The sequence below is a fragment of the Ascaphus truei genome, chromosome 3 (genome assembly GCF_040206685.1).
Source record: "Ascaphus truei isolate aAscTru1 chromosome 3, aAscTru1.hap1, whole genome shotgun sequence".
Taxonomy (NCBI): Eukaryota; Metazoa; Chordata; class Amphibia; order Anura; family Ascaphidae; genus Ascaphus; species Ascaphus truei.
In genome coordinates this window covers 66,922,919-66,948,496 of record NC_134485.1, presented here as the reverse complement: position 1 = coordinate 66,948,496, position 25,578 = coordinate 66,922,919, and the positions used below count along the sequence as shown (strand labels likewise).

The 25,578-nt window shown below is 46.6% G+C and overlaps 2 protein-coding genes across 3 annotated transcripts in view; both read right to left on the bottom strand.

Moving 5' to 3' along the window:
• The window catches only part of GOSR1 (golgi SNAP receptor complex member 1), an 80,609-nt gene extending 76,776 nt beyond the window's left edge, over nucleotides 1–3,833 (bottom strand). For both annotated transcript variants that reach the window (XM_075594249.1, XM_075594250.1), the window contains exon 1: nucleotides 3,763–3,833. In XM_075594249.1, the coding sequence (XP_075450364.1) occupies nucleotides 3,763–3,793 (31 nt within the window). In that variant the 5' untranslated portion in view covers nucleotides 3,794–3,833. The remainder of the gene's footprint in view (nucleotides 1–3,762) is intronic.
• Nucleotides 3,834–19,649: 15,816 nt separating this feature from the next.
• The window catches only part of CPD (carboxypeptidase D), a 65,172-nt gene continuing 59,243 nt past the window's right edge, over nucleotides 19,650–25,578 (bottom strand). Inside the window, exon 21 of the mRNA XM_075594248.1 lies at nucleotides 19,650–25,496. Within this exon, the coding sequence (XP_075450363.1) occupies nucleotides 25,270–25,496 (227 nt within the window). The 3' untranslated portion in view covers nucleotides 19,650–25,269. The remainder of the gene's footprint in view (nucleotides 25,497–25,578) is intronic.

Sequence of the window (25,578 nt, the reverse complement as noted above, 5' to 3'; positions counted from 1 at the left end):
GGAGTCTCGCTCATAAAACCTGGATATGTATATTCAAATGTGTTCCTTATTATACTGAAAACACCTTAAGACACAAACACACCGGAGACAGACGACTCTGGCAGTCAGCACGGTTGAAAGAAATTCAGGGCACTCAAATGTCGCCCGGGCAATCTTCAGATAGGAAAATTCAAAAAGCAGGGTTTCTCCTTGAGAAAGCGCATACAGTGGGAGGACTGCTCTGTCATACCCATAACCTAACCCCCCCCCCCCCTCCCTCATGGAGCGCACAACGGTGTTATTCTACATTTGACTCTGGCAGTCAACATGTCTTATCCGGCTCTCCAAACCCACTCCCCACCTGTCCCTCCTCCCCAGCTCCCCGCCTGTCCCTCCCCCGTCGTCCCCCCGCCCCACTCCACCGCCCCTCCTCCCCCCCGCTCCCTCCTCCCACGCTCCCCTCCTACCCCCCGCCGCCCCCGTCCCTCCTCCCCCGTCCCTCCTCCCCCGTCCCCCCACCCCATCCCCATTCCCCTCTGTCCCTACTCCCTCCTACCACCCGTCCCTACTACCCTACTCCCTCCTACCCTCCATCCCTCCTACCCTACTCCCTCCTACGCCCCATCCCCCCCTCCCTACTAACCCACTCCCCCCTGTCCCTACTACCCCACTCCCCCCCCCCATCCCTACTACCCCACTCCACCGCCCCCCCATCCCTACTACCCCTCCCCCCGTCCCTACTACCCCACTCCCCCCAGTCCCTACTACCCCACTCCCCCCAGTCCCTACTACCCCACTCCCCCCAGTCCCTACTACCCCACTCCCCCGATACTCCTCCCCTCCTACGCTGCCCCCCCTGTCCCTCCTACCCCCCGCCCCCCCCACCCCATCCCCACTCCCTTCTGTCCCTACTCCCTCCTACCCCCGTCCCTACTACCCTACTCCCTCCTACCCTCCTCCCTCCCATCCCTACTAACCCACTCCCCCCCGTCCCTACTACCCCACTCGCCCCCCCGTCCCTACTACCCCACTCCACCGCCCCCCATCCCTACTAACCCTTCCCCCGTCCCTACTACCCCACTCCCCCCAGTCCCTACTACCCCACTCCCACCAGTCCCTACTACCCCACTCCCCCGATACTCCTCCCCTCTGTCCCTCCCTGTCTCTCCTCCCCCACTCCTCCGCACCCCCCCTGTCCCTCCTACCCCGCTCCACTCCTGTCCCTTCTCCCCCCCCGTCCCTTCTCCCCCCCCGTCCCTTCTCCCCCCCCGTCCCTTCTCCCCCCCGTCCCTTCTCCCCCCCCGTCCCTTCTCCCCCCCCGTCCCTTCTCCCCCCCCGTCCCTTCTCCCCCCCCCCATCCCTTCTCCCCCCCCCCCATCCCTTCTCCCCCCCCCCATCCCTTCTCCCCCCCCCCCATCCCTTCTCCCCCCCCCCCATCCCTTCTCCCCCCCCGTCCCTTCTCCCCCCCCGTCCCTTCTCCCCCCCCGTCCCTTCTCCCCCCCCGTCCCCTACTCCCCTCCTGTCCCTTCTCCCCCCCATCCCTCCTACCCCACTCCCCCCATCCCTACTCCCTCCTACCCCCCGTCCCTACTACCCTACTCCCTCCTACACCCCATCCACCCCTCCCTACTAACCCACTCCCCCCCCCGTCCCTACTACCCCACTCGCCCCCCCCGTCCCTACTACCCCACTCGCCCCCCCCGTCCCTACTACCCCACTCGCCCCCCCCCCCCGTCCCTACTACCCCACTCGACCCCCCCGTCCCTACTACCCCACTCGCCCCCCCGTTCCTACTACCCCACTCGACCCCCCCCCGTCCCTACTACCCCACTCGCCCCCCCCGTCCCTACTACCCCACTCGCCCCCCCCCCGTCCCTACTACCCCACTCGCCCCCCCCCCGTCCCTACTACCCCACTCGCCCCCCCCCGTCCCTACTACCCCACTCGCCCCCCCCCCCGTCCCTACTACCCCACTCGCCCCCCCCGTCTCAACTACCCCACTCCACCCCCCCCCGTCCCTACTACCCTACTCCCTCCTACCCCCCGTCCCTACTACCCCACTCCCCCCGGTCCCTACTACCCTACTCCCCCCGATACTCCTCCCCCCTACCCCGCTCCCCTCTGTCCCTCCCTGTCTCTCCTCCCCCCCACTCCTCCGCACCCCCCCCTCCACTCCTCCGCACCCCCCCCTCCACTCCTCCGCACCCCCCCTCCACTCCTCCGCACCCCCCCTCCACTCCTCCGCACCCCCCCTGTCCCTCCTCCCTCCGTGCCCCTCCTGTCCCTCCTACCCCGCTCCACTCCGGTCCCTTTTCCCCCAGCACCCCTCCGGTCCCTCCTCCTCCCGCACCCCCCCTCCTCCTGTCCCTCCTCCTCCCGCACCCCCCTCCTCCTGTCCCTCCTCCCCCCGCACCCCCCTCCTCCTGTCCCTCCTCCCCCCGCACCCCCCTCCTCCTGTCCCTCCTCCCCCCGCACCCCCCTCCTCCTGTCCCTCCTCCCCCCGCACCCCCCTCCTCCTGTCCCTCCTCCCCCCGCACCCCCCTCCTCCTGTCCCTCCTCCCCCCGCACCCCCCTCCTCCTGTCCCTCCTACCCCCTCTGTCCCTCTTACTTCCCCCCCCTATGTCCCTCTTACTTCCCCCCCATGTCCCTCTTACTTCCCCCCCTCTGTCCCTCTTACCCCCCCCCCCCTCTGTCCCTCTTACCCCCCCCCCTCTGTCCCTCTTACCCCCCCCCCCCTCTGTCCCTCTTACCCCCCCCCCCTCTGTCCCTCTTACCCCCCCCCCCCCTCTGTCCCTCTTACCCCCCCCCCCCTCTGTCCCTCTTACCCCCCCCCCCCTCTGTCCCTCTTACCCCCCCCCCCCTCTGTCCCTCTTACCCCCCCCCCCCTCTGTCCCTCTTACCCCCCCCCCCCTCTGTCCCTCTTACCCCCCCCCCTCTGTCCCTCTTACCCCCCCCCCTCTGTCCCTCTTACCCCCCCCCCCCCTCTGTCCCTCTTACCCCCCCCCCCCCTCTGTCCCTCTTACCCCCCCCCCTCTGTCCCTCTTACCCCCCCCCCCCTCTGTCCCTCTTACCCCCCCCCCCCTCTGTCCCTCTTACCCCCCCCCCCCTGTCCCTCTTACCCCCCCCCCCTCTGTCCCTCTTACCCCCCCCCCCCCTCTGTCCCTCTTACCCCCCCCCCCTGTCCCTCTTACCCCCCCCCCCCTCTGTCCCTCTTACCCCCCCCCCCCTCTGTCCCTCTTACCCCCCCCCCCCTCTGTCCCTCTTACCCCCCCCCCCCTCTGTCCCTCTTACCCCCCCCCCCTCTGTCCCTCTTACCCCCCCCCCCTCTGTCCCTCTTACCCCCCCCTCTGTCCCTCTTACCCCCCCCCCCTCTGTCCCTCTTACCCCCCCCCCCCCTCTGTCCCTCTTACCCCCCCCCCTCTGTCCCTCTTACCCCCCCCCCCCCTCTGTCCCTCTTACCCCCCCCTCTGTCCCTCTTACCCTCCCCCTCTGTCCCTCTTACCCCTTCCCCTCTGTCCCTCCCCCTCTGTCCCTCTTACCCCCCCTGTCCCTCTTACCCCTTCCCCTCTGTCCCTCCCCGTCTGTCCCTCTTACCACCCCCCTCTGTCCCTCTTACCCCGCTCCCCTCCTGTCCCGCTTACCCCGCTCCCCTCCTGTCCCGCTTACCCCGCTTCCCTCCAGTCCCTCTTACCCCGCTCCCCTCCTGTCCCTCTTACCCCGCTCCCCTCCTGTCCCTCCTCCCCCGGTGTACCCGCTCTTCTCAACGGGAATCCGGTTCTCACCTTCCCAGTAGTTGCTGCTTCCCGCCGCCATCTTTGTTGTCCAACGTCACCCAGTTCGGCGAGTAGGGAATAGAGACGAGCGCGAAGGCAAGAAAGTCTCTGTGACAAGCGGAGAGGTGACAGCACACCGAGCAGCGACACCTGCCGGCTGCTGAGCACAATGCAGCGACACCTGCCGGCTGCTCAGCACAATGCAGCTACCATGCATATACACCTGCTGCACACCTAAATGTGCAGATCCACTGAGGACCAAATTAAACTGACTGTGTGCGTGTATGAAGTGTTATAGTACCATGGTACTGTATATACAGGTCCGTGCATTAGGCGAACGTAGGTGGTCTCCGAGGGCGCAAAGGTCCTAGGGACGCATTAATAATAATCGCATCCCCCTGCAGCCCCAATAGCTAGGCCCTTAGACACGTGCCTGCTGCCCTGCTTCTCCTTCAGAATCAAATGACGCCGCGGACGTCACCAACGTGACGTCGCACGGCGTCACGTTACCATGGTAACGTGACATCACGATGTCATTTGACGTCACGGCTGCCATGGCAGCAAGACGCAGTGTGCCAACGATTGTGACGTCCGCGGCGTCATTGGATGCTGGATTCCGAAGAAGCAGGGCAGCAGAACGGAGGCGGGCGGCACAGGTCAGACAGAATACAAGTGGAGCGCAAATTTTAAGCTTCGCCTAGGAACCCTGGCGCCCGCCCTGGGTATATGTCAACCTCCAAGAACTGAGATCTGTAAGAGTGACGTAAATATAGCATGTCAATGGAAAAAGTTCTCACTCCACTGAAGTTTCTGACAGTGCTGATGCTAAAAAAAAAACAACAACAAAAACTGTGAAACTGATGTATTATTTATACACTTATGAATGAAATAAACACTTACATTTCCACGTTTTTCTTAAAGAAAGAGATTTATTGTAGAAGACTTTTCTCTATTCCTTCACCCCACTGAAGGCTCATTTCCCCTTCTCCTCAACACCAGACAAGGCTGGATGTAAAGGCAAAACCATTTATTAAATAACCATAATTAAATACAGTATCATAAATAAGTAATAACTAATAATAAAGTTCAGTTTAACACCGAAAAATATAATTCCATGATGTCAGTAGCATCAGGTGCTGCCTCAGGGCCAAAGTCCTGTACTACCCTCTCAAACACTAAATTGGGGACCATGAAACACCATGAGACAGTGAGTGCAGAGTGTACCATGGGCATAACCGCTCAGAGGGTAGGAGCAGGAGGAGTGATTCACACAGCGCTTGCTAGCGCGATCCAAACCTGCTCCACGGCCCTCACTGCACAGAAACTCTCTTTTTGATACCATGAAGCTTGAATTGGTGCCTTATGTTCAGTATTTGCAATAGGCACAGGCTGGCTGTTTTACACCTTTGCCAGTTAGGCCACCCTATTGTTCAGAAGGAAAAAATGCTGAGAAGAGCTCTACTACCATATCAGGAATAATTGAACAAACCTATCAAACCTAAAAATATGAATAAATATCATTGGTGGTGCACCCTTAAGCAAAGGGAGATTTGTACCAAAACAGAAGAAATTGCAGAATCCAGAAGACAGATACTGTAGAAACTCCACAGAGGGGCACTGAAAAATAGGTTTAGCACTTGACTGATTTAAGTATTTATTGTGAGGTCAAATGATCACAAAGTGGACAAACAATAAAACCAATGAAAAAACGTATAGTGTCTACATCAGATCAGTGCAAAATCAAGGCAAATGTATGCAGCAAGCAAAGAAAAGGATAGCAGAATGTATGTCAATCACCATGATAAGTTAGATTTAAACAAGGGATATGTAGCTAGGTTCCCCCCTGGGTCCCCTTTCCCCTTCCCCTTACCTCCGCTGTAGTGTGGAAGGCTGCGGGCTGTTGCGGCGGGTGACTGTGTCGCAGCGTCTCCCGGCAGCTCCCGGTAAAGGGCGTCGCCATCTTGGGAAAGTCGCGCATGCGCAGGAAGTCGCGCATGCGCAGTGCAAGTGCATAAAGCGGCGGCCCCTAGGAAAGGCTCTATACGGGGACTACATGTCCCATGAGCCTCAGGGACCAGGGTCACATGGCGCATTCTAGCCAATTGGGCTCTGGAACTTCCCTGCGCGCAGTGAGCACCACGCCAGTCGGAGCTGGGACAAGGAAGGGGTAGGTTGTGTGTGCAGGTGTCTGTGGCACCTGCACTAGGCCAGATACCCCCTGTTAGGCCCCAGCTAGGCCACGACTCCCACATAGCTTGTGGCTGCTATAGGGACTTGCCCTTAGACAGGGACATTGCCCCACTTAGCACTATCAGGGTCAGGGACACAGTGAGACGCCGCAAGGTGACTGCGGCCTGCGGTCCAGAACCAGACCCTCAGAGACTATCATCAGTGTGGGACCCTCCAGCTGGATACCACCCATCATGGAGGCGGACTCAGCGCGGACATCGCTGGATCAGTGGTTCCTATCCTCTACAGCGCGCCCTGGGGTGGATACACCCGGCAGGTACCCAACAAAGTGCACCAACTCACCTTCACACATTAGTGGGCCCAATGTACCACACATTGGGTGTGGGGATTTGACCTTGTGGACACCGAGTTGGTTGGGTGCCCAAGTGCCCGAAGGTACTTTGGGGGGGAACGGTGACTCCATTGAGAGTGGAGTATTGGGAGGTACGGCCGTGCGAGGTCTGGTGTGTAGGCTGTACTATATTAGTGTATATAATAAAACTGGAGCAACAGAGTAAGAGAAAAACAGCGCACTGCCAGGGAGTCAGTCCTACGATTCTGTTCCCCTCCTCAGGTGATGTTTTTACTGGCTTTGTGCTGAATAAATAGGATTTTACTTTTCACCACCTGACTCCCTGGCAGTGCGCTGTTTTTCTCTTACTCTGTTGCCCTGGATTTCTACCTCAACGGCTGGCACGCCACAGTGGACTACCAGAGACTGCAGGAGTGGGTAAGATTATTTATATTATTCATTATGACCGACTATGGAGGAGTACCTTTACCTTGATCATCCCTATGAGGCTTCGGTGAGGTGACTTATGTATTATTATGCTCCCTCCATTACCGATCTTGGTGCATATTGGTGACTCACAGGTCATTTGGAAGTATACCCACTCCGTCATAGTTTATTTGGAGTCCTTTAAGATGTATTGAGTGACAAGTTCCCCAGCTGTTGGAGCACCTATCTCCCCCATACCCATATATAGTAAAACTGTTCTGCTTTACAAAGTGTGTAATCTTATTGTGTCCTGTGACGGGTCATTCTATACCACAGAATCCCGCACAGGTGGAGGCACTACCGAGCATCATTCCAGGATACACCCACTCCCAGCAGCGGAGGCTCAGGCCTCCTGTGAGCCAACAGGTATTGCACCACACACACACACACACCGTAGCTACACATCTCCCAGGGGGTGGGGGGAAGTGCGCTACAGATATTACAGGTATTACTAATGCATAATAATCCCAGTAATCCCTAAACACAAGGAGGGGTTAAGAGTTTAGAGTAGAGAAATGTATCATCATTCTAAAGGATAGTTTTTTGCAACTACTGTGTACTCTACTTGAAGAGATATATAGCTGCCTGTTACTTAGGAATAGTTTGTGATATATTTTTAGTATTACCAAGCCATAGATAATGTCACTAATTATTAGTACCTACTAGTATAGTATTAGGCATTTAGAGGTAATAGCAACAAGTATATCAAGGTGTCTATTCTCTGCCTGGGAGTGGATTCGAGACATTACCTCGATTGGCATTTAGCTAGTTAAGTTTGAATTGAGGTTTCCATATACATTCACGGTCATTAGTGTTTGCATTAGCCATGTTACACCTTACTATCACCCTCACATTTTTAATAGTTTTTTTTAACGTTTGAGTGCAATAATTATTTGATGTATTAAAATTATTTTTATTTTTTCTGTGATCTCACCAATATCCTATACATCCAGATATTGGAGTCCAAAACTGTGCCCATCATTAACCAGTTTCATCTTTGGTAGTTCTAGGGATACTGGTTAACTGTACAAAGTGATACCTTAGCTGAGACACTTATTGTTAGCTCACCTGTTCAAATGTGGGTAAATTTAGGAGTGCCCCCATCCAAAGGATATTTCTCTCCTCCCCTGCCTCATTTCCACAGAGTTTCAGTTATCATTCAGCTTCCTAGTTAACTTATATATCCTGGGCGAGCACCCTACAGGTAGCGCGAGCTTCCTTCATTTATAAGTAACTACATATCTTAATTATTCAAATTCCGTTATTTTTACATTGGATTATTTATTGTGGCTCAGAGAGAAATTATTTATTTTTTCTTAGCGATCAGGCATCTTTTCACCACATACGAAAACACCGCTGGATATATTTCACTTTGGATATGTTTAACCATATAAGTACATTTAGAATTCTTTTTGTATCCAATTACACACAATATGAAGCACATATACCACTTTGTAGAAGCAGAAAATGAAATTAGCATAATCCCTCCTAGAGTATTATCAACATGTTCTATAACCATGTTGCTGCCAGATAAACCTCACATTGCTTTTCAAAGAGTGTCACAATTACTGAGATTAAACCAATTTTTAGTACAGATTGTAAACTATGATCATTACAACAAAAAAAACATCTACAAACCATGGTATATTTGTTCAGATCTGACAATGACGTATGCATTCTTTTTGTAGTGTGATTTAATGTTTAGGATATACGCAGTACATAAAGAGTGATATTAATTGAAAGATTAGTTAGTAATTACTGAATCTCAATTAAACATGGTTCATGGGGCTTTAACTGTAATTAATTGTAGGGAGAAATAGAAAATTATATTTCAGTTAGATAATATTTATATTTAACAGATAACTTTCTCCACTAACAACGCATTGACCCTCTTCTAGGAGTCATTTACTGGGGCAAAACTAGTGCACCATATTTATGAAAGAAAAACTCCCGCTGATAAATGTGGTGCAATTTGTTTGCCACCGTTTTGCAGCCGGGAGACTTTAATAAATGACCCCGTAAGAGCAGAGAACTGCACGGGATTAACATGAGTGAAGGTAAAGGCTTTGCTCATCAGGATCTTAAACAATGTGACACCGTTGAGAATTAGCCTGTTGTGTTTTAACAGTGGATAATTAGGATAAGTGATAGGAAACGGGCTGTATTGCTCTGATAGCAATAGCTAAGAAATTGGACACTTTATCAGGGTGTGTTACTGTGGCATGTCTGAAAAGACACCATTCGCGGAATAACGAAGTGTGATTATCTCACAGCAGCTCGTTATAGAGCAAAACGTTCTTTCTCCCGACTCCTTGGTGCTGACTATAGAAAAATTACAACACTACAGCAGTTGCTTTAAAAATGTATAAATATATGTTTCAACCACACATTAAATAAGTTAGGTGGGTAAAACGGTGACAAAAACCCTCCACCGTATAGCATACAGCAAATAAAAATATCACTTGTGAGCACATTCACATCTCAAATAAGTCTGCAGCCCTGCTTTCACCGTTATCTCTTAGCATACAATGATTTCACTGCAGGTAGGGATTCTGGGAAATGGCATGCAAATGAGCACACAGTGTCACCTTTTGTTTCAAATACATTTTATAAGCTCATGCCTGCCGCATTGCACACGTTTTCAGCCCGGCCTGGGCTAAAGAAGTGCATAGCCAGTAAACCTACCCATAGGGTTCCTACTGTAGCATTGAAGGGCACAGGTGCGTGCGACTCCCTTAAGGCTACCAAGTATCATAGGCGAAGATACTCCGTGTGCGACCTGTCGGCTATGTTTTGAACTGCAATAACATAAATAACCACACAAATAATTATTCCGGCTGACCATAGCCGAGCCGCAGACGAGTCCGGGGTCGGTCGCAGGTAAGGCACAGGCAACAAAGTGTTCCCGCAGATGTCATCTCGCAGCTTCTCGCGGTCACACAAGCAGTTTGAGGCTGTTGATCTGGATCTGAGAGTTGCTGACATTTATTCTTGTGTCTTTCTGTGGTTGCATTTATCCGATTCCTTTTAGAGGAAGGTTTTTTTTTTTTGTGGTTTGCCTTCTTTTGGGACAGAAGTGCACCTTTCCAGAGAGGTTTCCACTGATTGGTTGACTTCAAACATTGAACGGCAGGCGTATTGACGGTGACTGACATTATTCAGTGTAATAACTTGTAGGTTCCAACATAAATAAGATGGAAAGTAATACCTCCCCTAGATGTTTTCGGGGCTGCTGACTCAACAGTTCGCTGTTCCATATATGGGGGTTATGCCCATGCATTAAACCACTGCGGTCCCAAACCTTTTCTCTAATTAACCAGGTTCAGGGAACTTCCATAAGACTGAACCCATGACTGTCCCAACTTAATGAGGCGCCCCCAGACCTATCCACACCAGAAAAAAACTAATGATGCACATACTCTCAGCCACCCGCTGCTATATTGCTGCACACTGGTTAAAACCAAAGCTCCCTCGCCAGTATACGATTGAGAGTCGTATCTGGAATATTATGCTATTAGAACAAATTACCTCTTTCCTTAAGGAGGAAACCTCTACATTCCCTAGGGTGTGGAATCCTGTACTTAGTACAGAGTAATGATTCTATAATATATGTAGGGATTCCGGTTTCCAGTGTTCATTTTTTAATAAAAATGTGTGTGTGTGTGTGTGGTGGGGCGATTTTGTTTGTTTTCCAGTGTTTTCATTTAAAATCAGTGTTTATTAGAACTACAGACTCATTTGTCTACTTCCAATCACTAATCCGCTGCAACAGGCCCTGGACTTTGCCCAGTGTAGAGAACAAGCAGGATTTTGCAGTGGATCCAACACAATGGACCACTTTCAAGTTGTGCAAGAAGTGATTTGCAGAAGTAATGAATATGATCTACCACTCATTTTAGGATTCGTAGACAGGGGAATAAGCATTTGATTCTGTTCACTTTTTAGTCGTTTTAAATGCATTTACAAGGTGTTGAAGAAGCGTACACTGATATTATAAGGAACATTTACAAGAATGTCACATCAACCATTAGATTACATGAAGATACAAGCAAGCTATGGATTGGCAAGGACGTACACCATGTTACAAAAGCCATTCACAGCACTACAATTTTTTTTTTCAAGAGAATTGAATTCAGAAGGTAAAGTAATCAAAATGAACGGTAAATATTTGAGTCATCTACGATTTACAGCAATAATAGTGCAACACTGAATAACAATTTAGGAAGAACTCAGATAGCTCTTTAGATGTTAAACTCACGTGTTCCATGTGACAATCGGGCAGTAGGGTTATTTTGAGTAACCAACGTATTGCTTTTTATTCCTTTTTATGTTCCCGGATGAAATTTGCACCCTTATTCTTTTGCCACTATTCTGTCTGGACTGGGTTTGAGTGCTGTTTGGGAGCTGCATTTTCTATCAAGAACAGTATAAATGTATTTTATCATCACTATTCACTTTGGAATTTATGTCCATTTAGTGTTTTTTACATTTAGTAGTGTTATTTGCGCTTGCACACTTTTTCTTCACCTACGATTTGCAGACAACATTGTTGTTTTTGCTACAAGTCCAGCAGACCTCCAGCAACAAATGTACAAATGTGGCCCTCCATATCTCAGCAAGACCAAAGTTATATTCAACAAATGTGTCAACTCTACAAAGATCAAAATAAATGGAATAGAACTAGAAGAAGTCAAACTATGTGTACCTTGGCTGGCAAGTATCAATGGATTTGAACCTTCCCAAGCAAATCAATAGGAGAAGGAAGATGGGATGGAGCACATTTGGAAGTAAAAAGGCAATCTTTCAAGAGAACCTTCTACTGTGCCTCAAGAGGAAAGTGTTCGACCTGTGCTCACATATGGATGTGAAAGCTGGACCCAAAATGCAAAGGTAATTCTGGAGCTTCAGACACAAGGTATGGAGAGATGTACAGTATGCTGGGTAGTACATGAAGAGGCAGGTAAATGAATGAATGGGTTCAAACGTATACAAAAGTCTGAGACAAAGATGCTACTTGATTGGATTCCAAAGGGTATCAAAAGACCCCAATAGTCCAGGTAAGACAATAATTTTTTTTTGGGGGGGGTTGGGATTGCTGCTTTAATTGATCCACTAACAAGAGGTACACATTATGTCTCATTATAGACCATTCAACTGATCGTAAAAAGAGATCCATTCAATATTCTGAACAAATGAAATAATTATTACTGTTTATTTATTACGTGCCAACATATTTCGCATCACAGTACAATGCAGCAACAGAATAATAAAAACGACATACACAGAATGGCATACCAAATTAGAACTAACAAGCACAAACAGCTACAGAAGGATAATGAGCGCCCTGCTCGTGAGATGTTATTATCTACAGGGGGAAAGGGGCAAAATTAAACTAAAAGTAAAGCGGCTGCTCATTGTGTGAGTATGCATCAGGGTGAAGTCTGGTCCAGCTGCCCAGCTGGTCACATTCAGTGATTCAATTGAATTGCTGTTAATGTGACTTTTACACGTGATTAAATATTCCCCTATACAGTATGTTACCTTAATCCACTCGCCTCCTCCTGCAATAACCTGACCTAACAATTCTGTCTCCCATCTGTATGCACTCTATAGGGGATATATATCGAATTTTCCTGGCTGCAAAACCAGGGCAAAGTAGAACAATAAAGCAGCACCAGATTTGTCATCTACCTTTCTAGCTTTGCCCTAATTGTTAGCCAAGAGGCTTTGGGGGATATTTATCAATGTCTCCCGGCTGCAAAACTAGTGCAAAAATATTTATCAAAGAAGAAATTCTCATTTGTTTCAATTGGAATGTTTTTTTCTTTGTGTAACCTCTCTTTATTTCCCTAGATGCATTAATATGTATATACTTGGGTGGGGTCTGAGCCCAACTCCCCCGTACCTGATAGAGAAAATGCGGCCGGCGAGAGACCAGACTGGGGTCGGACAATGCAGCGAGACACGTATCTTATGAATAACGGTATTTTATAAGTAGAGAACACAGAAATCACGTACAGTGGCCCTCAGGATTGGAGGACCATGAACAATACTTATGGCAATCGTACAGAGAATAGTAATGTACCATGCTGATCAATTGTCCCACAGTGTCTCTTACTCAGTCCCGGTGGTCCATGTGCTAAGTAATGGGCTAGCGCTGGAGCTCATGTAGAGGTGTGTGACTGTGTGTTAATAGTTGCAGGCGTGGTACTGTACTGCACAAAGAATGGCGGTACCTGTGTACGTTGGAAGGATACTGATGTGTTGTAGTGGCGATCCCGTGGATGCGTTTCCACTTGATCTACTCACAGCCTCGAAGCCCCAGCTTCCATGGGTTACCTTTCATCAGGTGATGTACCCACCTGGATTATCTAGAAAAGGGGGGGGAGATTCCCAGCACTCAAAATAAACGACAGTACAACAATGGGTTTATGCCAAAGAGTAAAGTAACATATTGCATATCAAAAAAAGATGCCTTACAGCTTGTACATTGCAAAGAACAATAGACAATGTGTATATACAAAACGACAGCGGTTGGCAGTGAAAGGGATGGGGTGGGGTAGGGAACACAACCCAGCGGCTGAGCGGGGTTTATCCAGCCCCTTCCCCTCTTCCCCTTATTATTATTCTGCTAATCGCAGAGACAATATCAGAATCCTGGTCTCAGGGGCATACACAAAAAACATAGAATTATATGCTATTTAGAACTTTAAGCCAAATAACATTAGGTGTCCCTGAAACTGTTGGTCCTTGATGTGCCACTAGCTTCTGAGCTGTGTATGCACTTGTATGCCCCTGAGACCAGGATTCTGATACTGTCTATGCGATTAGCAGAGCCATATTCTTGAACCTCAGGTGATACTGCAGTAAAGGCTTGTCGGTCCGTTTTTCGTCTCTTGGTTCTAAAATCTGAAATGTATATGTTTCTAGAATAAGAATAATGCTGTATAGTCTGTTGTGCAATCTAAAGGATAACCAGAGCATATATAAAAATGTATACTACAAAAAGTACAATAATAAAACATATTATAAAACAATACCAATATATGAATATAGAAATTGGGAAAAAAAACAAAAATGGGAAAAGGGGGAGGGGCTTAATATGTGTGTATGGGAAATGAAAAGAGGGAAAGAACAGGGAGAAAGGAGGAGAGAGAAGGAAAGGGAAAATGATAAAAAATAATATGTGCACAACCCTCTATTTTAGAAAGGTGGAATTTCTATGTAGTCGTTGAGTCCCCTTGGAAATTTACTCTGCAGTGTAAAGATCCAATATTGCTCTCTCCTAGCAATATTGAGATCACGATCCCCTGCTCTAATATTATCTTTTATTTGCTCTAACCCCATTAAGCGTACCCCCTCTGTGCTACATCCATGAAAGTCCCTAAAATTAGTCGAGGTGAGTCAATGGTTTTGAAGAATCCTCCAATTTATGAATATTGAGGATGTTTCGGAGATATTCCATGATACGCAGTTTTAAATTACGTGTTGTTCTGCCTACATACTGCAGTCCACAACTGCATTGTAGAACATACACCACGTATGTAGACAGACAATCGATTTAACTATTGATGTGATACTCAATACCTGAAACATGGGATGTCAGAGATCTTTTTAGGGATAATTTTGGGGCAGATTTTGCTTCTCGTGCATTTGGAGTTCCCCACTAGGCCCAAGGTGTCTCTTAGATCCTTTATAGGGATCTTATAGGTACCCTTAAGGAGACTGGGAGCAAGAATTGTTTTAAGTGTACCTGACTTTTTTGGAAAGAACCTTCTTCAAGGTTGGGTCCATATGCAATATATGCCAGTGCTGTCACAGTATCAGTTTAATCGATTTTATGAGAACTATTAAATTGCGTTACAAAATAAGGGGCATGTTGTTTAGATTCTGCAGTATCTGCAGTCACATTCAAAGATGTTACATTGTTAGTTTCAATATTATTATTGGCATGTCTTTCTATGTTGTTCCCATGTCTCACTCTATTTTTATCTTTTTTATAAAACAATGTTTCCATTTTCTTACTCAGGGCTTTTTGGTATGCATTTTGTGTAAGTTGTTCATTATGCCCCTTTTGTCTAAATCTCTCAATGAGAAATTCATTCATCAGTCCTGTGAGTACAGACTGGTCAGTATATGTTGTTTAGGGCTGTTCTCATGAGATTGAGCTGTGTCTACAACAGAGTCATTATTTTGCTGTTTGGCAATTATTTGGTTTTTGCACACAGGAGTCAGTAGAGATTCTTTAATTGATACAAATTTGTTCTTGGTTCAGTTCATAGCTGACTTCTCATTGATTACTGTCTTACACTACCCAATCCGTACTTTTATTCCAACAGAGGGATCAGTAGTAGGCGGGGTATAAGGGAAGTACCACAGGCCCCGTGTGTCTGTGGGAACGGGCCTGAAGAAGGGGCACTCTGCCCCAAAACATTGCCCCCCTCATCCCTACAGATTACTCGTGCTTTCTGTTGCCTTATACTACCCAGTGTGTCCTTTCCTCACTCCTGGAATGTATGCGCTATCTTTGGTACGCGCTGTCCTGCCAGATTAGGAAGACTCTGCCACTGCGCTGAATCACTCGCAGGGCTCCTCGGGACAGGTGCTCTCTCTCTACTCGCGGGTCTCTCTCTCACGTGCTCCTCTCTAGTTATATTTCACCCCACTCCTTCTGTGATGTCATCCTTCTTGGTATCCTATAATCTTAGCCTTTGGCCGGGGGTATGTCCATCAATATACTTTTGTGTGTTCATAGGGGTGTTACATGTGATACATCTGTTATAATGTATTATTTACCCCAGTTTTGCCGCCGGGAGATTTTGGTATATGACACGCTTTGATACATGTCCCCCATTGCCTACAAGTAGTGAATACTAAAGTGCTTTTGCAGGGCAGACACAGCACAGTAAATGTTCCTTTAGTTCTCATCAGGCACTATTAGCAAGGCTTTGTAAATAGAAATCCTGCATCATTACTCCCCATTAAGGATAAATAAGTGAATATGACCCTCATTATGGTTAACACAGGAGCTGAATTACATGATCAATAGTCCCTTTCAAGCATCAGCAAATATAGGAGTAACAACACATTGATCAAGAGCCCTACTCCCAAGCTGAGTAACCCTCTCTAATCCGAAATAATCAAAGCAGTAGCAGAAGTGCTTTCTGATAAAACAGTGCTGATACCTACTTTATGTATAAAATTGACAAAGTTGCAGTCCCACTTAGGACTATGGTGAACTAATGACAATGAAGATAGCTTAAAGGCAGCAATCCCACCTACCTGTTCTTTAGCCCTGATTTTTTTTTTACTATGAGGAATGAGTAATAGGGGGTCTCTCGAAGTTTAACCATGCTCTTTTCACTTTTGGGGACCCCCGACTTCCTGGGATACTTATTGGTGAAGGTATCGGGTTTAAATCTCCCTCCAGGGCAAACAATATGGCTGCCAAATATTGGGCCAATACGAAGTTGCAACAACATTGGTTGCGGTTTCCTGTTGAACAACCATATACATTTTCTTTAAAGACCAGGAAGATATATGGGTGACAGCAAGTATATTGGGAACATGGAGGGTAGAGGCTTTGCCGGAGCAGAAAATTATGCGGTTCACCTCGGGAGGAGGTAAACTCCTAAACTTTTGGAAACAATTTCTTTAAGATCCGAATAAGCTTGAAAATCTCAACTGTTTATACCATGGTCCACCATCATAAATCACTTATGTATATTTCTTTTGATTAATTATTAATAATGCTTTGAAAAATAAGATTTATACATCTAGTCTGACATCAATCTCTGACTGAACTGCTACAATTAGCAAAACATTCCAAGTTTCAACCAATAGGATTAAGAGACAACCAGACACACAGCAGAACATCAAGCTCATAACAGAGGTCAATATATTTGATGATCGCATACCACTGTATAACTCCGGGCTGTCAAACACTCAGCAAGATGGTGCAGAGACAGACCCCCAGTGTGAGACGCTGGAACCCCTGCAGAATGTGAGCAGCAAGCCGGCGAGTCTGTCCGTCTGACCGATCGTCCCCCCATCCCCCCAATCACCATCCCCTGCTTCATCATACTTTCCGAGAGGGGGGGGGAAGGGATGAGAGAGATAGGGAGAGAGGAGATATGGGGCAGAGAGAGATGGTGAGAGAGATAGGGGATGTGATGGAGAAAGAGGGGATGGGGAGAGAGATGCGATGGGGAAAGAAAGTGGGGGGATGGGGGAGAGAGGAGGGATAGGTATCAGGATGTATGGAACCATTGGAGGTAACATGGAAATCCACAAAAGACAGGAGGAAATAAGTGCTAATGGAAATAACAAGGAGGTACCTGGAGATCTGAAGAACTAGAAGCCAGAAGAAGGAGAACAGGGAAAGACGCAGCGCTAGGGAACAGAGAATAACCAGACAGCTGGTCTATGAACAAAAAGTTGATAAGCAAGGAACAAGCAGACAGGGTGGGGTTTTATACCCAAACTAAGATGGCCGCGGGTCTCGTGGACTGTCCTAGTTCTTACCAGTCAGTTGCCTGAACTTGACTCCTCTGTGCAGGAGGGAATCTTGACAATAGGGGAGAGACATAGAGATGAGGTGAGGAGAGTGAGGTGAGGAGAGAGGAGAAAAAAAGGGTGTGTGTACCAAGCACGCGCATTGTAAGTGAAACTTTTGTGTTTCGCAGTGAAATTGTATGTTGATGTTTTTGATTGAATGAAAGACTTTTGAGAGTACAATTACAATTTCAGTGAGAAAAAACAAAGTTTAACTTACAATGCACGTCATGTGTGTCCCAGTGTTTGTGTGTGTGTGTCAGAGCTGCTGAGAGGCTCATTGGCGGAACTGCTGGGGGGACGTGGCCTAGAGCTCTGTCGCAACTCCTGCTCTCAATTTTCTTGAGAGCAGGAGTTTGTCGGCGCAGCGCAACAGCCACCCGTCGCAGCGGGCCTGGCCCCATTGTGGGGCGGTTTGTCACTGCAGCGTCCGCCACAGCGGGCACTGCAGTAGCCAGCGGGGACCTGGCCTAACACGTCCTTTCCTCTCTCTGATCATCTCCTCCTAACCTTTAACCTCACTGTACCCTATGCAACTTCCACAACACCTACTTCCACATGCAGAAACCTACATACCCCAGGCTACCTCCAATTTTCAATATCTCTCTAACCTCTCCTCCATCTCTACCTTTTCCTGTCTTAACCTAGCAACCTCTCTATACAAGTCTAGTCTCAGCCTTAGACAAGACTGCTTCCTTTCACCCGCTACCTCCAAAAGTGCTCACCTACTGCAGAACGTTTATGCTCAAAAGCAGACTTCCTCCACTATAAATATATACTCTCCTCCTACAACACTATGCTCTCTCTGACCAATGAAACCTACTTCTTTTCACTCAAACTTTGACCTCAAACAATCAATGTCTATTTGCCACCTTTAACTCCCTTTTCCACCCAACTACTGTACACCTACACCCGCCTTCACCTTCATGGCCCGAGACCTCACCACCTACTTCACAGACAAGATTAAGACTATCAGACATGACATCTCTTTATATAAAGCACCACACGCAGTCTCCTCTCGCACACTTAAATCTGCTCTCAGCACATTTTCCCGTGACAGTTGATGACTTCTCCTGGCTCCTGTCCTACCTATCTAACCTCTCCCTTAAGGTTTCCGTCTATGCTTTCTCCTCCTCTTCAGTCGCTCTTTCTGTTGGGAGTCCCACAAGGCTCTCTCCTTGGCCCTCTTCTCTTGGTGAACTAATACAATATTTTGGCTTTCAGTATCATCTTTATGCTGATGAAACCCAAATCTCCCTCTCCTCTGTCCCGTGTCACCAACTTTGTCTCTGCAATCTCCTCCTGGCTGTCTCACCACTGCATGATCCTAAACATGTCCAAAACAGAATTCATATTCATTCCCCCTTCCACCACCACTGCCGCACCAACACTATCTCACGGTCAAGAACATCACAATCTCCTCAACAACTTAAGCCCACTGTCTAGGGGTTATCTTTGACTGATCTTTCCTTCATTTCTCCTACTCAATCTCACAAATTCCTGCCCTTTTCTCAATCATGATGTAACTAAAATCATAATCCACTCAAGATGTCCCACCTCAATTACTGCAACCGTCTCTTAGTTGGCATTCCCCTTGTCCGCCTCTCAACTCCAATCCATCCAAAATGCTGCTGATAGATTCATCTACCACACTCACGCTCCACTACGCACATCCCTACACTGGCTTCTCATAGCCTCTAGAATTAAATTTAAAACCTTTGTAATTACTTCCAAAGGTTTCAACGACTGCCTACCCCCCCCCCCCCACTTCTCTGCCCTCATGCACAAATACATACCTATCTACCCACTACATTCTGCCCAATACAGCAGTCTTGCCTCCTGCCTTATTACCTCCTCTCACTTCCGCACTGCCCCCTCTCTAATTCCCTACTACGAACCATCACTCTCCCCTATCTTTCAGATGTTTAAAAATGGAATACTCACCTTTTCAAGGAAACCTACTCGCCATACCTCTAGCCCCATTGGTCCAGCCACACAGCTGGTACTGTACCAATCTCCTCCCTATGTTGGTGTAGAAACTTGAGCGTGCAGGTAAATGCATCTCTATACTTTCTTCTATTGCTTGACAACTAGGTAAGTGTTTAATCATATTCTGTATGGTTTCATAGTGCAACAGGGTCATTCTTAGATCACCTGCAATTAGGTTGCAGTAATATTTGAATGTTTGGCAATAAAAGGCTCTTCCTACTTAATGTGCTCATTATTTGACATGAAAACCAGCATTTCTTTACACTACTAAGTATAAATGTTATTCCAGCTTATCCAGTAAGCTCGGCCATGCTTGCGCTCCTCCAAGAAAATAAGGACAGAGACATTGTAAAATAACTTTCTTTATACAGAATATTAGATTGCCATACACAAGTAAAAAAACACCGAGACCTTCATCATAGAGGCAATTGTGTAGTACACACATTAAAACCCAAATGCTGGGTAGCTCTGGGGTTCAGATCCCTTCATTTTTTTTTAAATTTAACCTCACCACTGCCAGACAGCCTGCAATGCATTGTATTGCAGTGATGGTCCCATCTGGCTGCACAAGGGTTAAAAAATAATCCTAAAGGCACAAGGCACTGCATAATCAAGCACTTTACTGGGGAACCTCTCCCGCCACCACGTCAGGTAGAAGAGGGAGAATCTTGGGAAACGGCCTAAAGAATCATTTCGCTTCCTACTGTATGTGAAATCTAAGAGAAAAAAAATATATATATATTTTTGGGGGGATACTTCCCTAATCTCAAATGTTTAGTCTGCGAGGTAATATGGAACCCTGAGGTCGTAGAAGTATACATTGGAGGAAATTCACATGATTTATAGATTATGTGGGGGGGGGGGAAATGTTTTTGGGTACATCATTCAAAACTTGCCAAAATCTGCGGCTTCATAGGTTGGGGCTTGTTATTCTCTCTCTGTAAATAACTTCCCTCTGGGTCTCCGCATCACAAGCATCTGCTAACGTTTCAAGATTTTTCTTTTCCTTTAGCAACTTATGTCACAGGTCTTCAGATAATTAGGGAGCCGTTGTGTGTGTGTATATAATGTACCATCTTAAACCCTTCTCTGCTGGTAAGCCATGTAACCTACGTTAAGCCGCACAGCCAGAGGAATAAGCCTGCAGGACATTTGCATTACAGGACATGCATAGCTACACTCTGGAGGGGCAAAGGGGAAAATAAAACAATACAGTATATGAATTTTTTTTTTTTAAAAATACAAAATGGTGCGAAAACCAAACTACATCGCTATTATCACTCTTGGGAAATGTTGACTTTAAATGAGAACAATGTTATGGTGATGTATTCATGGAAACCTACACATAGCATGACACAGAAAGAGCACACACACATCGTTAGCAAAAAAGGAAGTGTGGCTTACCGCAGCGTTTCTGTACCAAACTACTCTATTAGTCAACCATATTTTGCCAAACCTTGCAATGACGGTTACATAGGAATAGTTCAGCTTTCTCCTTCGTCTTAAAACTCATTTCATGTTAATTTGGGTCTCCTGATGAATGCTTGATGGCAATAAGTTATGGAAAACACTGTACATTTGTCATGATTACTGGCGTGGAGATGGACTGCTTGTGTGTTTGAGAAAGGATTTGTTAACCCTTACGCTGCTGGTATGATTTACCCTGTACAGCTGGAGGGCTGACATGCCAGAGGCACTGATGACATACAGATTACATCATTCTAATGTTGTTATTTTTCCAGGGGGGAGATCACGCACACAACTACCCACCACTTTTCACCCACAGTGGGATAGCTACCACCCCCCCCCCCTCCCACGAATCGCTCACAATTCTGTAAGACAGGCACCACGCCAGTGTGACTGGTCTTCCAGCATTGAGAGAGTTAAGAGGTGTTATCAATTCTGTCCCTTGCACATAACTGCAGGTCATTTTTAGGGTAAAAGAGACTATTTGGTTAACTTTTGAGAGTCACATTTGTAGCACAAATATTTTCAGTGCTGAAAGTGGGGGGGGAGGGGGGGGGCCTCTGTAATCCAGTTGCTTTATACATCTACACCCTTTTTCCTGCTGGTTGGGAGAAGCAATGTGTTGTAGCACACTGACCAACTCTACCTACTTAGGCCGCGCTTATAGTGCCGGCGACGTGACCAATGACATCACCGTCGCCATTGCGAAAGTTATATTTTAAGTTTAGGCGACGTCACAAAAGGGGGAAGGCAGAGGGACGGAAAAGCTCCCTTTTGGCACAATGTCGCTCCGTTGCATGTACTATAAGCGCCGGCGACAATGCATTTGTTTTGACCAGACGGTCGTGTCGCCGGCACTATAAGCGCAGCCTTATGAAAGACTCCCCATGATTTGTTGCTAAAAAATAAAGATTGTCATCTGTCTGGAAAGAAATCCCTCATCTCAATGCACATTTTAGAAATCGCCTGCACACTCTCCCTGCAAAAAAATACATTTAAATGTTGTAGTCCACTGGGGTAGTTAAGTGGTTTTATGTTGCATTTATTTTTAAATCAAACAGTTTACGCAGATTATTGCACTACGGCAGAAGCTTATTTTGTTTTTAATGACTGCACATGTACTTGCAGACTTCAAAAAGGTGCAGAATGGTTTATAGCGGCTCTGGGGCAGTGAGAACACAGTTCTGCTTGCAATCATTTACAAACGTCATTTAATTATTATTATTTTTAATATCCATAATCAGTCAATTGATGGAGAAACAGGTTAGAATTAGAACCTTAAATAGAAATCAATGCACATCAACGGTTGATTCCCTTCACTGTTCAGGCGCCTGTGAAGAAATATTGCACTGGGAGGGCTCTTTACAAGAGCAATCCCTTCTAAGACCAATGCCATGGATACGTTTAATGGGTCCCTTTTGTGTTCAACAAGTGCTTGCACAGGCAGTCCTCTCTCTCTCTCTCCTCCTCCCCTTATCTTTATGGGCTCTCCCATAAAGACAGCAATGGTTAAAGTAAACCCATTTAGAGGCCTCTCAGAAATGACATTTATAATTTATGCTCAAAGAATGAAAGCAGCCAAATTGTTGTTATTGGCATGGTTAGATTTGGTAGCGGAAAGTCCGTAAACTGTTAAACTCCATACGAAATGTTTTCTATATGGCTACGTGGGCTTCCACCTTTAAAAACAAAGCGTTCCCATTACTTCGCGGTGTCTTGTTACCTGCCCTGCTGGCGCTTCCGGTTAATCCAGTCATACCGCCGAGGTTGTGATTATAATTTATCTTATTTGCACGCATTGTGCATTAAACCAAATAATACATGGCATTGCAAAATTGCATGTCACACAGAAAAGGACTTTGGAACCAAGAGTTATTGTCGGAGCTGAGAGATCTTACATTTTGTCAGAATATTGTTTGCAATAAGTTATGAAGTCTAAAAGTCTTCTTGATGTACTTTGGAGCATGTCACGTGACCGCTTTAGTGATGTGTCACCAGTCAGTGGTCATAAAGCAGTGCTGCGGTATCTAATTAGTACAAACCACAAAAGATACAGAAGAGTTAAAGCAGCAATCCCGTATATCGCTCTCACGGTATAGAACAAGTCACTGCCATTAATCTAAGGAGGGACTGCCCTTTTAAATAGCCTTTCACCATCAGAGTTTTTAGTCGCTGGTTTAGTTCTTGGACGGAGCCTGCAGTTATCCCGTAGGAACCTGCAATGGCGACTTTTACGGATTCTTATTGGCCCGCAGGGGATTTGGTGGCCATTTTAATTTCTCTAACCTGAGCCGTGACACTGGCACCTGAACCCGTAAAAATCTCAGAAATCAATGTTGGGGGAGGGGGGGGGGGGAGAGAAACCATGAGTAGACAGAATTGCTGCTTTAATCCACAGGAAGAACAAACACTGAAACATATGAACCGTGTTCTCTTTTCTTTTAAGATTAGAATCACTTTATAGTACAGAAAACGGCCAGTTAACAAAAATATGAAAAACACAAATGATGTGGGATATTGCTGTTAAGCACAAGAGCCATATAACTTATTTTAGTCCATGTTTAATAATAGATGTGTTTCCATTCCAACGAGTAAGAAAACGTACTTATGGTTCTAGAAGTGAATCAAACGGTTTTTCCCCTCCAGTGAGGAAACAAGCATTTAAAAAAAAAAAAAATGGTATTAAGTAAAGGTATTCGTCCCTCTTGGTCAGGTGTAACAGCATTGTCACTTCATATACCGAATCGCTTTCCAATGCTGCAAATATTGCAATAAGGCACTTAAGGAGTTATTACATATTCATGTAGAAAAGGCAGAAGTTAAATTAAGGTCTCAAGTACCTTATTGTAATGAAAGTGTGTGAGAGAAAGAGGGCGAGGGAATACTGTACAGCTTTTGGCCTTAGATGGAGGGAGTTTCCCAACTTCCACATTGGGAACTGCTCACGGCATGAAGTGCTGAAGCATGTTAGCCCCAGTACTTCTCCAGCGTGCAAATGGTTAAGGTGACAAAATCAATCCTTTAAAGCCTACAGTGCCAATTTGAAGGGGCAGGATCATCCCCTTCAGTGCTTTATTGCCATTGCACCAACACATCGCATCTTACAAGTGGATGCACATTCAAGGGTGGTCAACAAGTCTCACCAAAAAAGGTGCAGAGGTTGACACTGACGTTTTCACACGTGGTCATGTAGTCATTAAATCTCTTCTCGGGCTGTACCTGGGACGCTAGGGAAGGGTCAGGCAGTGGGTTTGGCAGTTATGGGAACCAGTTCACAGCTTTCACTCAGTCACAAATAAGTAGATGCATCAACCAATATAATAACGGGGTTCCACTAAAAAACAGCAATGAGATGGCACCACCAACCAGCACACTCCTGCCGTGTAGCTGTAGTTCGGGGATTGCCGCTGTTGAGCGTGACCAGGCTTACTTCACACTGAACAGATGCTTCACAGCAATGTTACCACAGCAGCACTAAGTATTTATTTACATTATATTCCCTTAACTGTGTCTTGGTTGTTGTGTATGCCCCCACCCCAAGTAAATTCATTTTAGGCCCAAGCTATTTAAGATTCTTATTTTTAAAATAGTAGTGCATCTTAACACAGATCCCAATAAGTCGTCTTCGGCAGCACTGCTGTTTTTACTTTGGGAAAAAAAAAAACCTTATTACGATGATCGTAGAAGTATGAAAAATGTGCTTATTGCCACATTGATGGCAGAGCTTTAAAATGGCTTCCAATACCATGGGCAGCAATAATGCTAGCTAATCAGGGGGCTACTGAAAATGTCCCCTGCCAGTCCACTGTATTTTTCTTTTGTTTAATTACAAGGTTTTTCTACCTCTTTATTGCTACGGTGGCCTGAAGAGGTCTCTGTACAACATAATACAATTGGGTTCCATGGGACCAGTGGAAATACAATTATGAAACAAAAAGCACAAATTCTTAGCTTGGTGAATATTCCCTGGCTGGACATTTGTTGCCTGTTTTGGGGGAATACATTAAAAAGAAAAAACTAGTGTAACTGTTCAAGACTTAATCCCAGAGACTAAGTACTTAGAGGATTGAAGTGACTCACCTATAGAGTCAAATAATTCTCATAAGGCGACATCACAAAACAGAGACATTTGCAGGAAGGCCGAGTGAAGCCCCTGTCAGGTATTGCAACAAGTCGGCAAAAAAATCCAGTGAGGGCCATGGTGCAGTGAAAGTGTGGGTCTGGTGAGGCTTCTTCAGCACATTGCTGCTGTTCAGATCCTAAAAACAAGTGATTCTGCACACAGACGTCTGACTCCAGGCACACAAAAGAAATATCAAATAAAAAGTAAGTAGCACTTAACACAAGAGGTTCAAGAGAGGAACATGGCCAATCTGCAGGTACTGATTGCAATGAATCCAAGGAATAATCTGTTCCTGTCACCCAAGGCAGATATGCAGACCTCCTGTCTGGTACTCCTGCTCTGTAACTGGTCCTAGGTGTTACTTGCTCTAGTGCATTCAATGCTTGCTGGTATACAGTGTCTCTTCCTCTGTGTCCGTTTCATCCTGGAACTCTTCGCTCAACAGGGATTTCTTGGAGCCAGTGGACATCAAACGGATCTCATCCTCATAGTCATCATTTTGCTGCCGCAGCCGATGGAATCCATCCTTGTGCCGGTTGGACTTGATGGAACATACACACCAGATGATACAGGCTGTGAGCACCAAAGCAGACATGGTGGCTCCTGCAAATACATCACAGGGGAGGATTTCATTTAAAAAGAAGGTGCAGATCTTTCACAGATTAGCCCAGCAAGAAGACGACGT